General features: G+C 45.7%; 1 protein-coding gene across 1 annotated transcript in view; it reads right to left on the bottom strand.

Moving 5' to 3' along the window:
* Positions 1-4,358: 4,358 nt before the first annotated feature.
* The window catches only part of LOC132448006 (uncharacterized), a 32,742-nt gene continuing 17,923 nt past the window's right edge, over positions 4,359-19,177 (bottom strand). Inside the window, exons 7-23 of the mRNA XM_060039066.1 lie at positions 18,095-18,652; positions 17,006-17,290; positions 16,394-16,492; positions 15,907-16,086; positions 14,869-14,967; positions 13,716-13,774; positions 13,477-13,624; positions 12,971-13,075; positions 12,700-12,852; positions 12,422-12,589; positions 11,874-12,047; positions 11,608-11,697; positions 11,426-11,509; positions 10,966-11,084; positions 10,256-10,364; positions 9,748-9,911; positions 4,359-6,465 (exon numbers count right to left, since the gene is read on the bottom strand). Of these exons, the coding sequence (XP_059895049.1) occupies positions 6,360-6,465; positions 9,748-9,911; positions 10,256-10,364; positions 10,966-11,084; positions 11,426-11,509; positions 11,608-11,697; positions 11,874-12,047; positions 12,422-12,589; positions 12,700-12,852; positions 12,971-13,075; positions 13,477-13,624; positions 13,716-13,774; positions 14,869-14,967; positions 15,907-16,086; positions 16,394-16,492; positions 17,006-17,290; positions 18,095-18,652 (2,700 nt within the window). The 3' untranslated portion in view covers positions 4,359-6,359. The remainder of the gene's footprint in view (positions 6,466-9,747; positions 9,912-10,255; positions 10,365-10,965; positions 11,085-11,425; positions 11,510-11,607; positions 11,698-11,873; positions 12,048-12,421; positions 12,590-12,699; positions 12,853-12,970; positions 13,076-13,476; positions 13,625-13,715; positions 13,775-14,868; positions 14,968-15,906; positions 16,087-16,393; positions 16,493-17,005; positions 17,291-18,094; positions 18,653-19,177) is intronic.

The raw sequence follows: 19,177 nt of genomic DNA, 5'->3' as shown, positions 1-19,177 counted from the left end.
GGCCCGTCGGAAGTAACTTTTAATGTTGCATTGTCGAGACAATCAGTAGAGAAATAGAAAGATTCAATCTAAATCAGCAATAGCAGGCCTATAACTTTTAGCAGGCTAGAGTTTATATTACTCTACTACAACGCATGAACTATGTGCTTATTAGTAATGAAACATTCTTTATCCGTTTACTTTTCGACGTCCATTGTCAGAGATCATCATCAGGCGATTCAACGCCGGTAGGGAGAGGAAGAGGGAGAGGAAGAGGAAGAGGAAGAGGAAGAGGGAGAGGGAGAGGACAGAGAGGCAGTGGATCGGTGGGAGCTAGGCGAGGAGGACGACGAGGAAGAGGAGAACGAGAGTCAAGAGAAGATCTTGATAGGATTGAAGGTTTGCAAAGGCAGAGAAAAAAAGGAATGAACAAATAAACGGCATTTCATTTGTGTTTGTGTTTTGTTTGTTGGTTTTTTAAAAAACAAAAAAAACAAGAAAAACAAAAATAGATACATTTGTAGGCTACACCAGAAGGCAGAACGCAGCGAGCGAAAAAAAAAGAGCCTACCACCTAAACCAGCAATAGACTGTCCAATTATATTTAGCCTTAGTTATGGCCGCACTTCACCATATGGGGATTTTATTCGTGAACTATTTGACAATGGAAAGACACACGACGAGATCAGTACCGCTCTAAAGCAATGTGGTGCACCGAAGTGCTCCGTTATGACGGTGAGGAGATTCTGTGTGGAGCACAACCTTCGAAGAAGAAATCTAGTTTCTTTCTTCTTCTATGTAGCCTATTGTACAATATGTAGGCTACTTGTCATTTAGATGTATTTTAATGTTTTATGACCAGCTAGGTTTCTTAGTAAACAGCCACCTGGAATATCATGGCGATCTTCTCCACGGTCATATCGTCCACTCGCAGAGGTGCGGCCACACCAGATGCGTATCTCGCGTACTTTTTACGCGAGATACGCGCGTATAATGTTGCTTGACCATTTTGTGTCAAAAATGGTCGCATACGCACAATACGCGCTATACCTGTCCCTGAGTGACTTCCACCTCCTGTCCACTGACAAGAACATATATACATATTAAGTTGTGTAACCTGACAAGCGGGACAGTCTGTTGTAGTAGTATCACTTAATATTACTGCTAACTGGTGCTACCGCTAACCGGCGCTAACTTTTTTCATAGTAGAACACAACCGATAGCTGAAGCCAAGCAAAATACACACACACATTATTCACTGATCTTACCAGGAACGCCAATATCCTCTGCCACGTCGACCCACGCCCTCTCTGTTTTGTTCCTGTCCCTGTACGACACCATCGTGGTGTCGTACAGGAAAGGACGGCCGCACACGGCGACGATGATATTTTGATCCACCTCAATTTCTGTTCGTGTATTGTCTGTAGTGTTGATCAGCAGAGAAATAGTCCGCCAAGACGTTGAGGTTGCTTAGTAACCAGAGACTCTGTCCATGCAAGTGAACGGAGCGTTCCCTCTTCGTCATAACTATCAAACCAAACATCCTTCACATTCACCGAGCGAACATTATGAAAGTAAAATGCACATTTCTCGCTAGAAATGTTTCCATAAAAGCATTTAATGGCGTAACTATGTTACTATTTCCACACAGAATAAAGAAAGATGTCGGCCGTATGCTTCTGTCCAAGCTCACTACTCTCTGCCAGTGACGTCGGGTCAAGCTCAACGTTGATTGGGCAATACGGCTAATCGTCATGCGTATGAGCGTAAAAAGTTAAATTTTTTGAACTCTTGAAATGTACGCGATATACGCACTTTACGCGCGTATAGCGCGTACATATACGCGCCTCATACGCGCAATACGTGCGTACAATGTTGCTCATACGCATATTACGCGTAATACGCGTAATACGCGCGTAAACCAATGGTTCCCTATGGAAAAAATGGCGATTTCATACGCGAAGTACGCGAAATACGCGTCTGGTGTGGCCGCACCTTGACCAAGGCGTAAATCATACACCTGGTCAGGAGGAGGCGTAGAGTCGAAATTTCTGCTGTTTCCATAGCAAGGTTTTATCTAAATATCACGCAAACAAAACAAGCAACAGGATCAGCTAGGTTTCTTAGTAAACAGCCACCTGGAATATCATGGCGATCTTCTCCACGGTCATATCGTCCACTCGCAGACTAAAAGTCGCCGGCTCCCACGGAAAACAATAAAGCCATTGTAGAATGCGAGACTCAATGGAAAGTTTGAAACGTCTTTATATGTATTTTTTTCCCGGCATTCATTGTGGTTTTATCTAAATATCACACAAACAAAACAAGCAACTGGATTATTCAGTATTCCCGTTTTGATTTAAAAAACTGAAAAATTCCGTTTATTTGTTTATTCCTTTTGCCCCTTTTCCGTTTCAAAACCAAATCAGAAAAACCAAAAAACGACTGTTATTTGGTTTTTCTGATTTTGTTTTAAATCGGAATATTCAAAGAACGAACCACACACGGATTATTATGGATCCCCATTAGTTGTCGCAGAAGTGGCAGACTAGTCTTCCTGGGGTCCAATTAAAATCTGAACATACAAACAATTAATACGTAACGCCGGTAGGCCCTACATGTATTCTGTTACTCCCAAACAGTAGCCGCGTTTACATGGCAGATCTATGCCGCATAGATTTCTATGCGGCATAGATCTGTTCCTAAAATGTGTTCCGAATGTACTGTATACATGGCAGTAACAAAAGTGTCCGTTATGTCTCTCGCGCACACCTGACACGTCTCTAGACCGGCGGCGACATAATGGATGTCTTATCACTATCGGGGATTTTTTGAATGAAAGCACAGCAGGAGAGAGCTTTTCTCTGCCTGCTCCTTCAATTAAGAAGGAGGAGGACAGCGCAGCAACGTCAATTTCTCGTCAGATCTTTATATTTACCCTTAGCTCCGCCGCAAACAAGAGGAATTTGGATGCGAGTCCGCAGCCAAGACTGGTGGGAGAGAGTGGTCTTACGGGAATTTAGTGACCAGGAATCCTCGAAGGTCCAATTGCGCACTACTGCAGCTGCCATCTCTCTAAGTTAAGAAGTATTTTAACGTTCAGCCTGCAAATGTACTAGTAGTAGCCTACTCATTTACAGTTATCTCGGACACGCGCGGACACGTCATTAATAAACACCCATGTCCCGTCGCTTAGCAACCGGACACGCTTACCGGACTACTTTTACGGAGTGATAACAAAGACGTGAATCAGGCAATAAATCCACTTTCCTTGACAGCGGTGAAGTTCGGTGTGCTTAAAAGTACCGACGGAGCTCAGTGGACCAATTGCGAACTACTGCGGCTGCTCTAAGTTAAACCCCAATCCATGCGGAATAAGTGTATACATGGCGATTTAAAACGGACTACACCACCTATTCTATTCGGCATAGAATCTATGCCGCACAGATAATTGTATTCCGAATGAGGCGTATACATGACCATTTTCTATGCCGCATAGAAATCTATGCGGCATAGATGTGTCCATGTAAACGCGGCTACTGTAGCCTATAAGTGTTCCACTGTTGTGCCGCCTATGTAATGAATTACACAACCAAGCAATGACAAAAGCTTGTAATTTAGACAGTGACATCGACTAACCTGTCGAGAAGAAAGCAGGCAAAATCGGCATCCCTTTCAAAATCTTTCTCCTTCATCAGCTCTTTCCACCTTGGAAAAGCGACTCCGATGTTTACCCTCCTTTTCTGTAGGCCTATTCGCTGGTCACGTTGCATTTTTAACGCTCTTTTTCATTTTTTTGGCGACGATGATTCCTTCTCCTGTGGCGTGGCATAACTATGGTCTTTCAAAAAAAATGCGGTGCATGTTCAAATTTGCCGGTAAAACTCGTCTCGCTAAGCTCTGTTCCACCGTCACGCCGGCTCAGAGTGAAAACGCGTTTGCAATTCCTGTACGACGTAGTGCTTTTTGTCCCTCTCGGCAGCTCATAGACCGGAAGAAAATGGAAGCCTCCATGAAGCTTACCCGTCCTATGTAACCATATTGATATTAATATTAATTATTCTTCGCTCAGGAGGATAAGTGCGATTTTTGGCAGAGATAATTTTACACCAATGAGGACTTATTTATGAATGAATATGTTGATTTGAGGTAATAAATTACTCAAAATATTACATAGTGTCCCTTTAAGGAATCGCAAATGTCCTTGTAAATCGAACTCAAACCCCTTACCCTTACACCTCTAATGCTATGCTCTACTAGAAGAGCTATAGGGTACATAGTGTAATTAAATTGGGATAATTCCATCGATAGTCATTGTACAAATGAATGCTATTATGTACAATACTAATATACATAATATAACAGTGATCCAGACAATGGAGTATACATTCATAGCTTTATTTAATAAAGGAAGATATACCTGAAATAAAATACAATGGCCAAAAAATGTGATAGCCCTCTAGAGAAATGCCTTTAGCCTCAGATATGAATTCTGTGGAACATGACACACATAGAAGATTAATGACAGATTTGTAAACCACAGGGACAGCTAGCTTGGTAGGTTACAAACCAATGTAAACAGGGCGTATAGCAGCAGGCTATACAAATACGATGCATGTTTTGAGCAAAAGACAGAGTTAAGAACCTCTCATCGACTATTACCAACAGACTTAAAAAAAAAGAAGCATAACAGTTTTCTTTAACTACTACAATGTGTTAAAAATAAAAACTCAAATATTCTATCACCAAAGCTCCTCAAATAGTACATAGAACAGGTGTCTATAAATCTTTATCTGATTTGTAGGTATTCCACATTAGTCACACCCACTAGAAAGTAGACTTCCACAATTTCACATTAAAACCATTCTTACCATACATGCTGTGTACCTTGTATATAAAGTAAGGAGGTTAAACTCCTGAGATAGACAGAATAATTCATGCAAGGCAACACAAATCACACATTTACTCTCAAGCAAGAAACCAAGCCCACAACTTTTTCCACACAATATGACAATATGGCATAAAATGAGTACAGTATGAATTAATATTGATTTACAATACTAATTAATGTTAAGCTTACAGAGGACAGCCATGACTGGTTGTCTATCACTGATAGAAAAGCGTCCAGATATTTTCATGATGACTTATTTATGACTGGATGTCCAAAACAACATTTTAATACAAAGTCTAATGGGGAAGCATAGTTAGATCTGATGTTTCTTAAAAAATCTTCTTAACGAGCTCGACACCTGCTACATACATGAATGGATTCAGGCTACCCACCGCTTACAGTAAAGAATGATCAATCTCCTCGCAATGATTACGTCCCCCATAGAAAAAACAAAACAAAAAAAATTGAAAATATTCTTCAATTTATAAAAATAACACAAAATTTATTCAATATAAATAAAGTAATCGGGGCAACGGGGGAAATCAAAAAAAGTTCAAATGAACATTCATTAGTCCCTGTCCCATAATACAGGACCCCGAGTGCCAGTGCTGGCCAGCACGGGGCCCAACAAGGGGCCCAGCCGGGGGCCAGACACAGGATCCACATGGGGCCCAACACGGGGCCCAGCTTGGGGCCCAACACGGGGCCCACTCGTAGCAAAAACAAATCGACGATGGTGACGATAGTTAAAAGCAGGCAGGGAAATCTGCGAGACTTTAAATCAGTGTGTTATCGATTTGTATATCGTGCTGCAGACAAGAGAATCGATCACAGTCGCGGATTAGTTCGTTGTGATCACTCGGTAGGAACTATGGTGTATCAAACATATAAACATGGCCGCAGCAGGCATGAGAAGAGTAAGCCTCCATGCCAGTGCAGCTGGGGCCCCTTGATTTCATTGAGCTCTTTGTTTAGTTCTTTTACGGGCCGTTTGCCATGCCCGGGCCCCGGGGCACTGGCCCCTACTGCCCCCCCTCTCGGCGTCCCGGCCATGTTGTCCCCAGGACCGCTGACCTTCTCAGAATCTCAAGACATGGAATACATGGAAATACTGCATGTAATGTGTGTACATTACAACAGAGGACGACTAAAGATCGCTTCAAGGAGGGGACGAAGAGAAGCACAAGAAGGAATCCGGACAGAGCAGTAGTTGAGGTTTCGTGAAGGAGCTTCCGTAAAAGTTTTGTTAGAAGAATAAAAAAAATACCACAGGGGGGTGAGGCAGTATCTATCTGTGTTTATTTTTTACTTACAATTTAAACTAACTAATTAATAAATGTTTTCAACCTCTTTAAAAATAGTTTTTTTATTTTGTCTTTTGTTTGGATGGTTTCTTATGCGAATGCTAGCTGGTCTCTGTATTTTAAAGCCCAGTATGAATCTAGTCCATGAGACAGAGTGCTCCAGCATGAAGGGCGCAGGTAGGAGACTAGACCACGGCTAGCTGCTCTTTCTCCAAAGGCTCGTCTTCGTCCATGCTCAGGTCCAAGCGCAGGCTGTCCAGAGTCTGCCTCATCATCATAGATTCCTTACGTCTGGGGAAGAAATTAGACAAGCAGTCCATCCATCAATCCCTACATCAATCAACATCTGCATGCGTCAGTCAAGTTGTTTGTGTAGTTGTTAATAATACTAAACTTTATTTAACTTTAGCACCTATAAAAAGACTAACTGCATGTTAACTTATTAACCAGTTACATTACTGACATTGTAGTCCCTAATGAGCCAGTTAGTAAATTACTGACATGTTGCCGTCGAACTTAGTATGGGGCAGTTTTACAGCAGCTGGGCTGTTTGGGTCACCAGGTGTAAGAGGGTAGTAGTTATGTATCGTTCACAGAGCATGGAGAAGCGACAGGATTTCTGTGACCAAGTGGTAGCATATATTGAGAATCATAGAGGACCTTAAATAGAGCCCTGCGGTACGCCATAGGAAATATAAGCTGTAGAGGAAGAGTATTTACCTGTAGTAACTAGGGATGGGCATTTGAAGAAATTTTCTTGATCGAGCATCGCTAGAGTTATCGATCAATTATCGATTAATCATTAACTTTTTTCTATGTTTTTTTTCTAATGTTTTTATCAATGAAATCTTTATTCCAACAATAATGTATGGGCCAAAATTAATACAATACAGTTAACTTGAAGACCTACAACTGTTTAACAGTTTTAAAATAATAAATACAGGCATTATAGGTTATAGGCCTATGCGGCGCTCGTAAAGTCCGAACAATGCGCCTACAGGCGCTCTTAAAGGTTTGGAAACGATTCAACAAGACTGTAGCCTATTCCAATTACAATAAGTAGCGAACTTATCGGACAACAATAATCAAACAAAGGCAGTAGGCTAAAAGTGGGCATTAAACTGTATAACTGTTATGAAAAAAAAGGGGGGGGAAAGGCCGACATATAATGCCTGCAGCCGGCGCGCGGAAAAGGCTCGCAACAAAAAGATGAGCCACCCATTTACAAACAATTGCATGAACTAGTCTATCTAAAAGCAATACCTTATTGAACATATATAAGGCTGGACTTGTTGCTAAAATATCACAGTTTTGGCAAAATGTAACGACTCCAAGAGGCACCAAGCGGAGCGAGAGTCAACAAATTAAGAAAGAAAAGAGCGACTCACATACGGTGGTGACTGTCGTCCATAGCATACAGTAACTCCAGCCTACATATTTTTGTTTAGGAATATAAGCATGTTAACATGCTCGGGGGTCAGACGCGAACGCAGCCTTGTAACTGTCAGTCCAGCAGCAGAAAACACCCGCTCTGACGGGACCGAAGTTGCGGGGATGCAGAGGTATTGTCGCGCTAACTTTGACAGCCTGGGGAACCTTCTTCCATTCACTTTCCACCAGTCGGCAGGGTTATATTAAATTAAATGCTTCAAGACTCACAGTATGCAACACAACGTCCTTTTAATCGATAACAATATAAATTGATCGACGCATTTCTTAACGATCAATTATCGAGCATCGATTAATTATGCCCATCCCTAGTAGTAACTGCAGAGTCTCTTTCTTAAAGGTATGAATAAAACCATTGATAAAATGGAAGCTTAGAGATGGGTCAGTTGCTGGTCAAAACCAATGGATCCATGTTTGTTATTTTTTTTAACTGGCCGGACTACAGCGTGTTTAAAAGCAGAAGGGACAGAGTCACTCAATAGGGAGCTGTAGATTGATAAAATATTGGGTCCAACAGCGTCAATGACCTCCTGGAGCAATTTTGTGGTGATAACACCAAGGGTGCAAGTGCTAGGTTCCACGTGAGTAATGGTATGGTTCTAATTACCAAAAGAAAGGTTTTAAACTGCTTAAATAATTTCAAAAAGTGGTTAGAGGGAACTTTTTGCTGTCCTTGACTTTGTTGATAAAATTCTCTCTCAGGGGATGTCTATGTTGAAAGACAGGGGGAGGGTTGATAAAGCAGATGCAAATAAAATGATAGAAACATCAAACCTTCCAAATGCTAAGCTATTAATATATATATATCAGTGGCGGCTGGTGGTTTTTAAAGTGAGGGAGGAAGGACTGCGCGCTTGGTTGCCATTGGCCTGCTTGCACTGATAGTGGCCTATTGTTAGTTGTTTCAGGGTGTTTCGGTGAACTACAACATCGCAGGATGGGATAATTATGTGAATTGATATAAATCCACAAGTGGCAGCATTGTACTTTGAAAGCTGGTGGAAAGCATGTATTGGACTACAAGGGCAGAGGGAAAGGATGCAAAGCCAATTAGTCAAATCAGGCCTAATCTTGATTTGTAAAACTAAATAAAGAAATCTGGGCCTATCATTGGGCCTATTTTACCCCTCAATGACTGAAGCTATTGTAATTTGGCTATGTTTATTTTCAGCTACAATTGTTTTAAGAAAAATAAAGACACAATACCAAAAGTGATGCCATTTAAAATGCTTCATGCTCTGAATCATTCACTAACATCCTTTCCACAATATCAAAAAGAACTGTCAGAGTAATAAACAATTAAACAAACAACAAGAACATTATTTCACAACTATTTTCATGGGCTGTAAGCCTAACATTGTTTGGGGCAAATGTGGATGCTAAGGGATGTTTCAAAATGTTGGTCATGGCGTTAAGCCAATTAAGATTGAGGGACTTCATTTATACATCAAGTCAACCCTCCTCGCGGGCTCCACCGCTCGGCCGCGGCAGCCCGGCCGCAGGCTCCACAGACCGGCCAATATAAGCGAACAGAGCCGCAATGTACCGCAACGAACAGTAGCGCACCGCTCGGTGCAAACGAGGCATTCGACTGAGCGGGTTCGTTGGTTCTCGTAGCATAGACTTGAGGGGATAACCCCTCCCTCCGGGCTGCTCCACAGCCAGGACTCCTGCTTATTGGTTCTTAGCGCAACCAGGGCTTCAGCCTATTTGTGAATAGACGTAGGCGGGATCCAGATCCCTTAGCTAGTCACACCAACTCAGAGGAGAACTTTCCTCCTCTCTCCCATTGAACCCCATGTTATTCACCGGCCGCCAACATTTTCGGGGAACTGAATGGCAGTCAATGGAGAAGTCTCCACTGATATATATCCAAATGTCATTATAAATATGTAGTTTGGTATTATTCCATTTTCCCTCATATATCTCTTATATGTATTTTTACTTATTGAAGTGTTGGTGCCGGAGTAGTGTCTGTTGTGGCTATATTGCTGTGTTTACGTCTGTGTTATTGTTGTGTATTTTCATCGTCTGGAGGTGCTGGTCCAGTAGTGTGTGTTGTAGTGTATATGTTGTTATTATCCTTTTTTTTGTTTGTTTATTAAGTTGTAATGCTGTGTTTACTTCGTCTGGAGGTTCTGGTCGAGGAGCTGTCTCTGTAGCCTCCCTGCGGCCTCTCTCTCCTCAGCCAGCTCCCGCTGGGCGTGGCGGTACTGCGTATCCTTCCGGCCCGTCTCCTCCTCCGCCTCGTTCAGCTGCCGCTTCAGTGCTCGGATACGTTGGGTCATCTGGAGGTCACAGGCCAGGGTTACATAGGGCGCTAACCCATTGGACGCCACCCCGCCCGCCTTTAAACCACTATCCGCCGACCCACTAGCTGCTAACACATTAGCCACTAACTCACCAGCCACCGACCCACTAACGTTCAGCCGTAACTCAATAGCTGTTAAGTCACTGACCGCTAACCAATTAGCTGCTAACATTAGCTACTGACTTGTTAGCCACTAACTCAGTAGCTGCTACCTCATCAGGTGCTCACTGTTCTCCTACAGACAGAACATGAAACCAAACCAAAATGTATCATAGGTGTGTATAGGGCGTTTGTGTGGGTGTGTGCGAGTGTGTGTCCTACCAGGTCTTTCTGTTCAGTAGAAATCCGATGCTCCTCCTCCATCTGGTCACTGAGCTCACAGATTTTCCTCTCCAGCTTGTTGACATTGTTGCTCAGCACCAATTTGTTCCTACACACCACACACACACATAGATAACATTAACGCATGCTAACACTATCAAAATGCTTATGCAAATGCAGAGTTCTTCAAAGAAAGTATTCCAATCCCGGATCGCTTTTAACTCTCGCTTTTAACTTGTTAAAGTATTTCGGTATGGTAACTACGGAGCAAAAGGAGGGGAAGCGTGTCTAACACGTGCTGAGCGACTCCCAGCTGATCAAAAACTATAACCCTTAGTCTGAGCTACTTGGAGTTTCTCATTCGTTTTACTTTTCTGTAGACTGTTATGGCCTGTGTGAAGTGGGCGGAGCCGGTGTGACGCATTAGCCTCGGCTTCCTCACTTGTCTGAGGTGCTGCCTTCTGTGGATGGAGCCGCTATTGCAGCCTTCAGAAAGGTCCTGCTCCCCTTGTGGCTATGTATAGTATTTACGGCTTATATGTTTGGTCCTGCTTCCTAGAGGCTATGTGGGGGCAGCTCATGTTCTTAAAATACGTAACACAAACAAATGCTCACATTAGCACACATGGTTACATTAACATTTGTTAACATTACATCATGCCTACATTAACACACTATCATTAGCACGACAGACAGACGGACAGACTGACCGCTCCTCGGCCCTCAGGGCGTTCTCCAGCTCTTTGACGCGTCCCTCTGACTTGGAGATGACGTCCTCCTGCACCCTGGAGCTGTGCAGCTCCTCCACCTCCAGACGTAGCCCTCGCAGCTGGTGGGGGAGGTGGAGGTGGCAGAAGTGGAAGGGGTGGAGGAGGTGGTAGTCGTGGGGATGGTGGTGGAGATGGGGATGATGGTGGAATATACGGTGGAGGTGGAGATGGTGAGCATATATAGAACATTAGTTAAGACGATATCAAGAAAAGTCATGAAAGTTCTGTAATATAGTGATAACACACACACACACACGCACACATACACAGACACAGACACACACACACACACACACACACACACACACACACACACACACACACACACACACACACACATACACACTAACACACACACACACACACACACACACACACATACACACACACACACGCCTACCTGGCGTTCCATGGAGACCTTCTCACTGTCCAGTTGTTCGCTCAGATGTTGCTCCTGGATCACCTTCTGCTGTAGCTGTTCCATCTGGAAACACAAGAAACATTACCGACTCCTATCATCCCTCTGGCTAACACCACCACCCACTCAGATAACATATTGGTTGTTCTATGTCATATGCAGACCTGTTCGAGGGCTCGCTTGTGCTTGGCGGCCCATCTCTGCTCGCTGTCGTTGACCTCCTCCAGGTCCGTCTCCAGGTCGATCATCTTCTCCTGGAAGACCAGCAGAAAACGATGCTTTAATCTAAATATCTATCGATCCATCGGTCCATCCATCCATCCACCATACCATTCAGTAGTGGTAGTACCAGTATTGGTGGAAGAACTACGAGTAATAGTGGTTTAACAAATAGAAGTAGTGATACTATTAATAATAGCAGTAGTCTCACCTGAGCAGTCTTGAGTTGCTTGGCGACGTCCTCTCTGGCCTGGTTGGCGGTCTGGAGCTCCATGTGCAGGTCGTCTACGGTCCGCTCGGCCTGCTTACACTGCAGTTGGAGACGTTCTCTCTGCTGGATTTCGTCCTCCAGGTCCCGCTCCTTATCAATCAGCTTACCTGACACCTGCACAGGTAAACACCCAGGTAAACATGTGTGTCTCACTGTGTGTATTGTACAGGGGTGTATCTGTGTGTAGTGTACAGGTGTGTCCTGTACAGATGTGTACAGGTGTGTCTTGTACAGGTGTGTAAAGATGTGTACAGGTGTGAAGTGTACAGGAGTATACAGGTGTGTCTTGTATAGGTGTGTACAGGTGTGTAGTGTACAGGTGTGTACAGATGTGCACAGGTGTGTACTGTACAGGTGTGTCGCGTATAGTTGTGTCGTGTACAGGTGTGTCGTTGATAGGTGTGTACAGGTGTGACTTTTACAGGTGTGTCCAGTGTAGCAGTGTCCAGGTGTGTCTAGGTGTGTAGTGTCCAGGTGTGTCTCCTCACCTCTCCCTGTAGCCTGACCACGATGGCCTCGACTCTCAGGAGCTCCTGGTCCTTCTCCAGCAGAGTCTCCTCCAGCTCCTCCAGCCTCAGCTGCGCGTCCTGACGCAGCTTCTGCTGCAGGTTCAACTCTGCCCCCGCCTGGGTCGACTGCAGAATAGCGTTTCCAAGCTGTAAGACACATGGAAACATGAGTCGATTAGTGACAGTTGAATACATTGAACTCACTGTGAACAAATGTAATCTGTGGTGATTTGCCGGACAGACAGACAAGCCTCTACCTCCTCCTCGAGCCTGGAGATGGCGCAGCTCTGCTCGGAGGTCCTCTTGTCTCGGGTCTCCCTGTCCACCTCCATCTCTTCCACCTTCCTATCCGCCAGCCACAGCTTCTCCGCCATGGTCTGGGCATGCTGCGTCTGCTTATCCAGGTTCTCCTGCTCAGACAAGACCCAACGTCACCCTAATGCAACTCCCACTTTCAATGTACCATCAGTCCCAGGCAGACAGACAGACAGACAGGCAGACAGACAAACAACAGACAGACGGACAGACCTCTGCATCCTGTATCTTGTTCTTGAGTGACTGCTGCAGGAAGTTGAAGGCGTATTCCTGAGTGTTGGCTTCCACCATCACATCCCGTGCCTCCTTCATTTCCACCTGCACAGAACCACACTTTGAGTCATGATGTCATCATCACAGAACCACACTGACTCATGATGTCATCATCACAGAACCACACTCACAGTCATGATGTCATCATCACAGAACCACATTTTGAGTCATGATGTCATCATCACAGAACCACATCGTGAACCATGATGCCATCATCACAGAACCACACTGATTCATGATGTCATCATCACAGAACCACACCACCAGTCATGATGTCATCATCACAGAACCACACTGACAGTCAGGATGTCATCATCAAAGAGCCACGCTCACATTCATGATGTCATCATCACAGAACCACACCTCCAGTTATGATGTCATCATCACAGAACCACACTCACATTCAGGATGTTATCATCACAGAACCACACATTGATCAAACATACCTCCAGCTGTCTGTATTTCTCTGCAATGACCTGGTTCTCTCTCTCCAGCTCCATTAAGTGCTCTCTAATCCGCTTGTTGTCATTGGTCAGCTGAGCGTTGGTCCTCAGCAGATCCTCATTGTTCACCAGGAGATTGCGCATCTCAAACCTGATTGGTCAGAAGATAGTTACTACAATATCATTGGTTCAAATACATCTACAAAGAAGAAGAAGAAGAAGAAAAGAAGTTGAAGTCATACCTTATCTGGTTTCTCTCCTTCTCCATCTCTACACTCTCTGCTTCAAGAAACGTGTTCCGCTAACACACCACACACACACACACACACACACACACACACACACAGACACACACACACACACACACACACACACACACACACACACACACACACACACACACACACACACACACACACACACACACACACACACATACACACAGACATAATCAGTATGTATGCAGGTGGCTAAGCCCCTCTGTTGGCCCATGTCCAGTAGCTGACTAAATACTCCTACCAACCCGTGTTCTACCTGGAGAGTTATAAAGGCTTCAGAAAACCAGTTCTGTGTGGTTTGGGCTGCTTCTGCTCTACTTAAAGGTTGGGTATGGGATTTGCGAAACGCCAGCAGATTTTGAAAATACACAACTCAAATGGTCCTACCCCCTCTCCTTCAACGCTGACTCTGACTCCACCCATTCCAAGTACATGGACGCGCAATCATGCACGAACGCGAACACAGATGCGCGAGAGTGAGCCATTAGCTAGCTCCAGTAGCTACCGCAGGATAACTACAAACAGGAGCTCGCTCTGGGTCACGAGCTCTGGGTCACGAGTACTGCACGAAGGGGTCGCGCGCGGGGCGCGGGGGAGGGGGAGTGCAGTACGACCGTTTGATTGACGTACTTACTGTCCAATGCAACTCGGTGGCTCTGGAAATCATTGGCTGGAGTTTTTCGAGCCCTGCCCGTTCCACAGATGATTGACTTGTTTAATTTTCATGTCAGTACTTCTAACTCAGTGGCTGTAAGTGGGTTATGATAAGGATTTCAAGTAATTTTGCAAAAATGGCCAAAAAAGCGAATTCCATACCCAACCTTTAAAGAACTGTTGTTTGTCCATGGTTTCCGTTGGAAACACCAGCCAGCTGTTCATATATATATATTAAAGTCAGGAATTGTTGGGGGGCTATGATAATCTTGTCGGTTTTGATATACTTGGTGGTATTTGTAGTAATACGTTGAGTAATACATATAAACAATAATACACAGTATTACATAGTAATACACAATGAGTGTCAATACATTTGGGGAAGTGATACCGTGTGTTATTTATTGAAGTGGTGTATAATGAGCTGGTGTATGAAGAAGCATCTCTGTGGATCTTCTCTTACCTTCTGGATGGTGTCCAGCTGTTTGGTCAGTTCTTCTATAAAGTCCCGTCTGTTTGGATTTCCCAGAGTGGCTGACCGCAGGGGCATGTGATTAACAACCTGCAGACACAACATACAAACATCTATACCAACACCATCAACCAAGTAGTCCACCAAACACTCTTTGGACTTTGAATCATATATCTATTATCTATCTTCGATACATATGTACATATCTGAATCTTGTTTGTCCGTCGGTCTGTCTGTTTGTCTACCGAGAAGTAAGCATATTGCATGACTGGCAGTGCCGTGTTTGTAAGTTTACCAACAGCACCGTCAGTTCTATATGTATCGGTTCTGCTACACTACTGATTGGGGTGGAGAGAGTTATGTATCCGATGTAGAGAGTTGGGAACCAGATGAGGAGAGTGTGAGGACCTGTTAGAGGACTTGTGGTATGAGGACCTGTTAGAGGACCTGTGGTGAGTGGACCTGTTAGAGGACCTGTGGTATGAGGACCTGTTAGAGGACCTGTGGTCTGAGGACCTGTAATGAGAGGACCTGTTAGAGTACCTGTGGTATGAGGACCTGTTAGAGGACCTGTGGTATGAGGACCTGTTAGAGTACCTGTGGTATGAGGACCTGTTAGAGGACCTGTGGTATGAGGACCTGTTAGAGTACCTGTGGTATGAGGACCTGTTAGAGGACCTGTGGTGTGAGGACCTGTTAGAGGACCTGTGGTGAGAGTACCTGTGGTGTGAGGACCTGTTAGAGGACCTGTTAGAGGACCTGTGGTGTGAGGACCTGTTAGAGGACCTGTGGCGAGGGTACCTGTGGTGTGAGGACCTGTTAGAGGACCTGTTAGAGGACCTGTGGTGTGAGGACCTGTTAGAGGACCTGTGGTGAGAGTACCTGTGGTGTGAGGACCTGTTAGAGGACCTGTTAGAGGACCTGTGGTGTGAGGACCTGTTAGAGGACCTGTGGTGTGAGGACCTGTTAGAGGACCTGTTAGAGGACCTGTGGTGTGAGGACCTGTTAGAGGACCTGTGGCGAGGGTACCTGTGGTGTGAACCCCACGTTGTTGGGCCCCTCTGGCCTGCGGCCGCTCCTCAGGGTGTCGTAGGTGGAGAAGCGGGCCCGGTGGGGCACGTTGCTCAGACTGCTGCTGTGCACGGGGCTGGTGCTGCGGCTGTTGAAGGTGTACAGGTTCATCTCCGACGTGGCCGGAGACAGCCGCCCCTGCAGGACCGGAGGAGCGCACAGCAATGTGAGGGAGGAGGGGGGGAGGAAGTCTTAAACCGCACAGCCACAGTGGTCAATGGAAGCAACACAACAATATTCCTGAGGTATCAATCATGGCAAAATATTTTGTCTTTATAGCTCATCACTCAAGGTTAGATATTTAAAAGTAAACAAACTCTAGAAACAAACCATGAGCAGGAAGTGACATAAGAATTTCGGACAATCATCGAGAACAATTTCAGTAGCCATCAGCATTGTGTGGTTCCGTGTGTTTGGTGTATTTGCGTATTAAACTGGGCCTGACCTTAAAGTCTGACATGCGGTTGGGGGGGTTGAAGTCCATGGAGGCGGAGTTGGAGTACGGACTCTGGAACACCCTCGGGGGACTCTCAAAGCCCCCCTGCTAAGACAAGACAGGACATGTTAAAACGTGAAAACATGAATACATTTAAACATTCAAAAACGATGTGTAGTACTAGTACTAGCACTGTTTATAGTATGAATGCTTCTATTGTATACGAATTTAGTATACGATATTATTTTATATTTCTAATACGACTGCAACTAGGAACTGTAATCCCTTTTGGATCCACTAGATGTCAATCATGATTCGCTGTTTAAGTTTGCCCCTTCACATATTTTTGATATTTATGATTCATGAGCCTGGACTAAACGCTCTATAATCGCCTTAACACACACACACACACACACACACACACACACACACACACACACACACACACACACACACACACACACACACACACACACACACACACACACACACACACACACACACACACACACACACACACGCGCGCACACACACACACACACACACACACACACACACACACACACACACACACACAAACACACACACACACACACACACACACACACACCCATCACCCACCCGGTCTGACATGGTGTCCCAGTCTCTGGAGGCCAGGGACTCCAGGGACCCTCTGTAGTTGGTGTTCCCCAGACGGGAGGGCTCCCAGGGGGTCACCCGCGGGCCGTTCTCCCCGGCGCCGCGCCGCTGGGGATCCGGGCTCCTCCTCAGCCCGTTGCCCGTGTTCTGGACCAGGTTGAGCTGGAACTTGGGGTTGGGGCTGGGCCCCGAGACGGAGCTCCTGGGGGTGATGGGCTCCTCTTCTGAGGCTGGGCTGTTAGGCTTAGAGGAGTCAAACTCAGACTCCTGGAGAGAGAGAGAGAGAGAGAGAGAGAGAGAGAGAGAGAGAGAGAGAGAGAGAGAGAGAGAGAGAGAGAGAGAGAGAGAGAGAGAGAGAGAGAGAGAGAGAGAGAGAAGGAGGTTGAGAGAGGAAAAGGGGGAGGGAAAGGGACATTAATAAACAACACATATCCATGAATACATAAAAAAACGCAGAATCCCTGTCAAATTAGTTTTTTTTGGTATTACCACCCTGACCAGTAAGAGAGGCGTGTGGAATCATCGCGTACAAATACAACAAAGAATCAAACGTGGTGAAGGGTGAAGACACAACAAGGTGAAGATTAGTGGTGGTTTATTTGAGAAGCATCACCTCAAGGTGTTACTGATCAGATCGAGCCATGCTGTAGTGAGTTCAGTGATTGGTTGCAGAATAGTGACACAACACTTAGGTGTGAGGCTGGGATTGAGGGTCAGGGTTCGCTTTGATTCGATGATTGATTCGTTCTGATTGGTTGACGGTAAAGCGGATGCGCTCCAATGATTGGCCTCCTGTGGGTTCCTGTGATGATGCTCGCGTGCGGTGGTGCAGTGATGGTGGTGGTGCAGTGATGGTGCTGGTGCAGTGATGGGGGTGGAGCAGTGAGGTGGTGCGGTCATGCGTTGGTGTAACCACGTGTTGTTACAGCTACGCGTTGGCGCTAGCATGCGTTGGTGGGGTGGGGACGCCGTGGCGGGGAGGAATCAAACTCTGTGCCTCCTGGCTGCCAGGTGAAGTCATTGATTCGGTGGGACGGCGGACTGCGTCTTGTTTATTACACGGCAACGTACCGAACTCAGCGAGCCCAGTCCAGAGTCGTGCCGGGAGGCGGAGTCTGGACCGGCAGGACTCCTGTCTGCAGGTTTACTTGCTTGCTCGGCGGCCATCTTGTGAGCGGCGGCCATCTTGTGAGCGGCGTCCTCTGAACTCTTGTCGTCCTTCAGCGGGGAGGTGATGATGATGGAGGGGACGGGGCTGTCCAGGGACCCGGTCGCAGGCGACCCCTGACGCGACCCGACTTCCTCGGAGGACGGCGGGCTAGAGTGTGTAAACACTGAGTCTAGAGGGGCATTCATTCGGGGGTCCGGCCCTGCTCCCAGAGTCGGTACACTAGATGGGGCGGCGCTCTGTGGGGACCCGGGCGCCCGGTCTGAGAACCTGCTGATGAGGTTCTTCACACTGGTGCAGCGGGTGAGGTTAGAGGTCTGAGGCCTCTTCTTCAGATGGCTCCTCCAGACCAACTCATCGTCTATGAGAGGGGACTGATGGAGGACCGTGGGGGCCGGGTGGGAGGGCTTTGGGGGAGGTGATGTCACACCGGGGGGTAGTGATTGGTCACTCTTCTTGTCCTTTAAAGAGTGGGCAGAACAGAGTGATGCATCCCACAAAGAATAGTAAAATGTGTTAAAAGGTGAAAGTGTGTTACCACTCTGTAAATCCAATGAGAATCCATCTAGATCAGTCGACCAACCCATCTAAAATGTGTGCAAGCCTGTATACAAGTGTGTTTGTGTATGGGTGTGAGTTTGTGTGTGTGTGTGTTTGTGTGGTGGATGTATCATTAGAATGGTGTTTGTTTCTGTTGAGTACCACATGAAAATGCAGATAGATGTCTACAGAGAGACAGATAGACAGATAGACAAACGGATATCAACTGTAGATAGAGAGATAGACAGATACAGCCAGCTCGGCATTAATATACAACAATTTCAGTTTAGCCAAAAAGCCACTCAAATAAATCCACCTTTAATTACCAATCCAATAAGGGAATCCACTTAGAGAAATGAAGTGGCTAGCATGAGGCTAGGAGGCCTCGTGGGTCAGTGGCCTTAATCCAGGGCCTGGCCTAGTTTGCTTCCCCAGAGATAGTCAAC

The sequence above is a fragment of the Gadus macrocephalus genome, chromosome 19 (assembly GCF_031168955.1).
Source record: "Gadus macrocephalus chromosome 19, ASM3116895v1".
Taxonomy (NCBI): domain Eukaryota; kingdom Metazoa; phylum Chordata; class Actinopteri; order Gadiformes; family Gadidae; genus Gadus; species Gadus macrocephalus.
The sequence above is the reverse complement of the archived record's forward strand: the minus strand, read 5'-3'. Positions and strand labels throughout refer to the sequence as shown.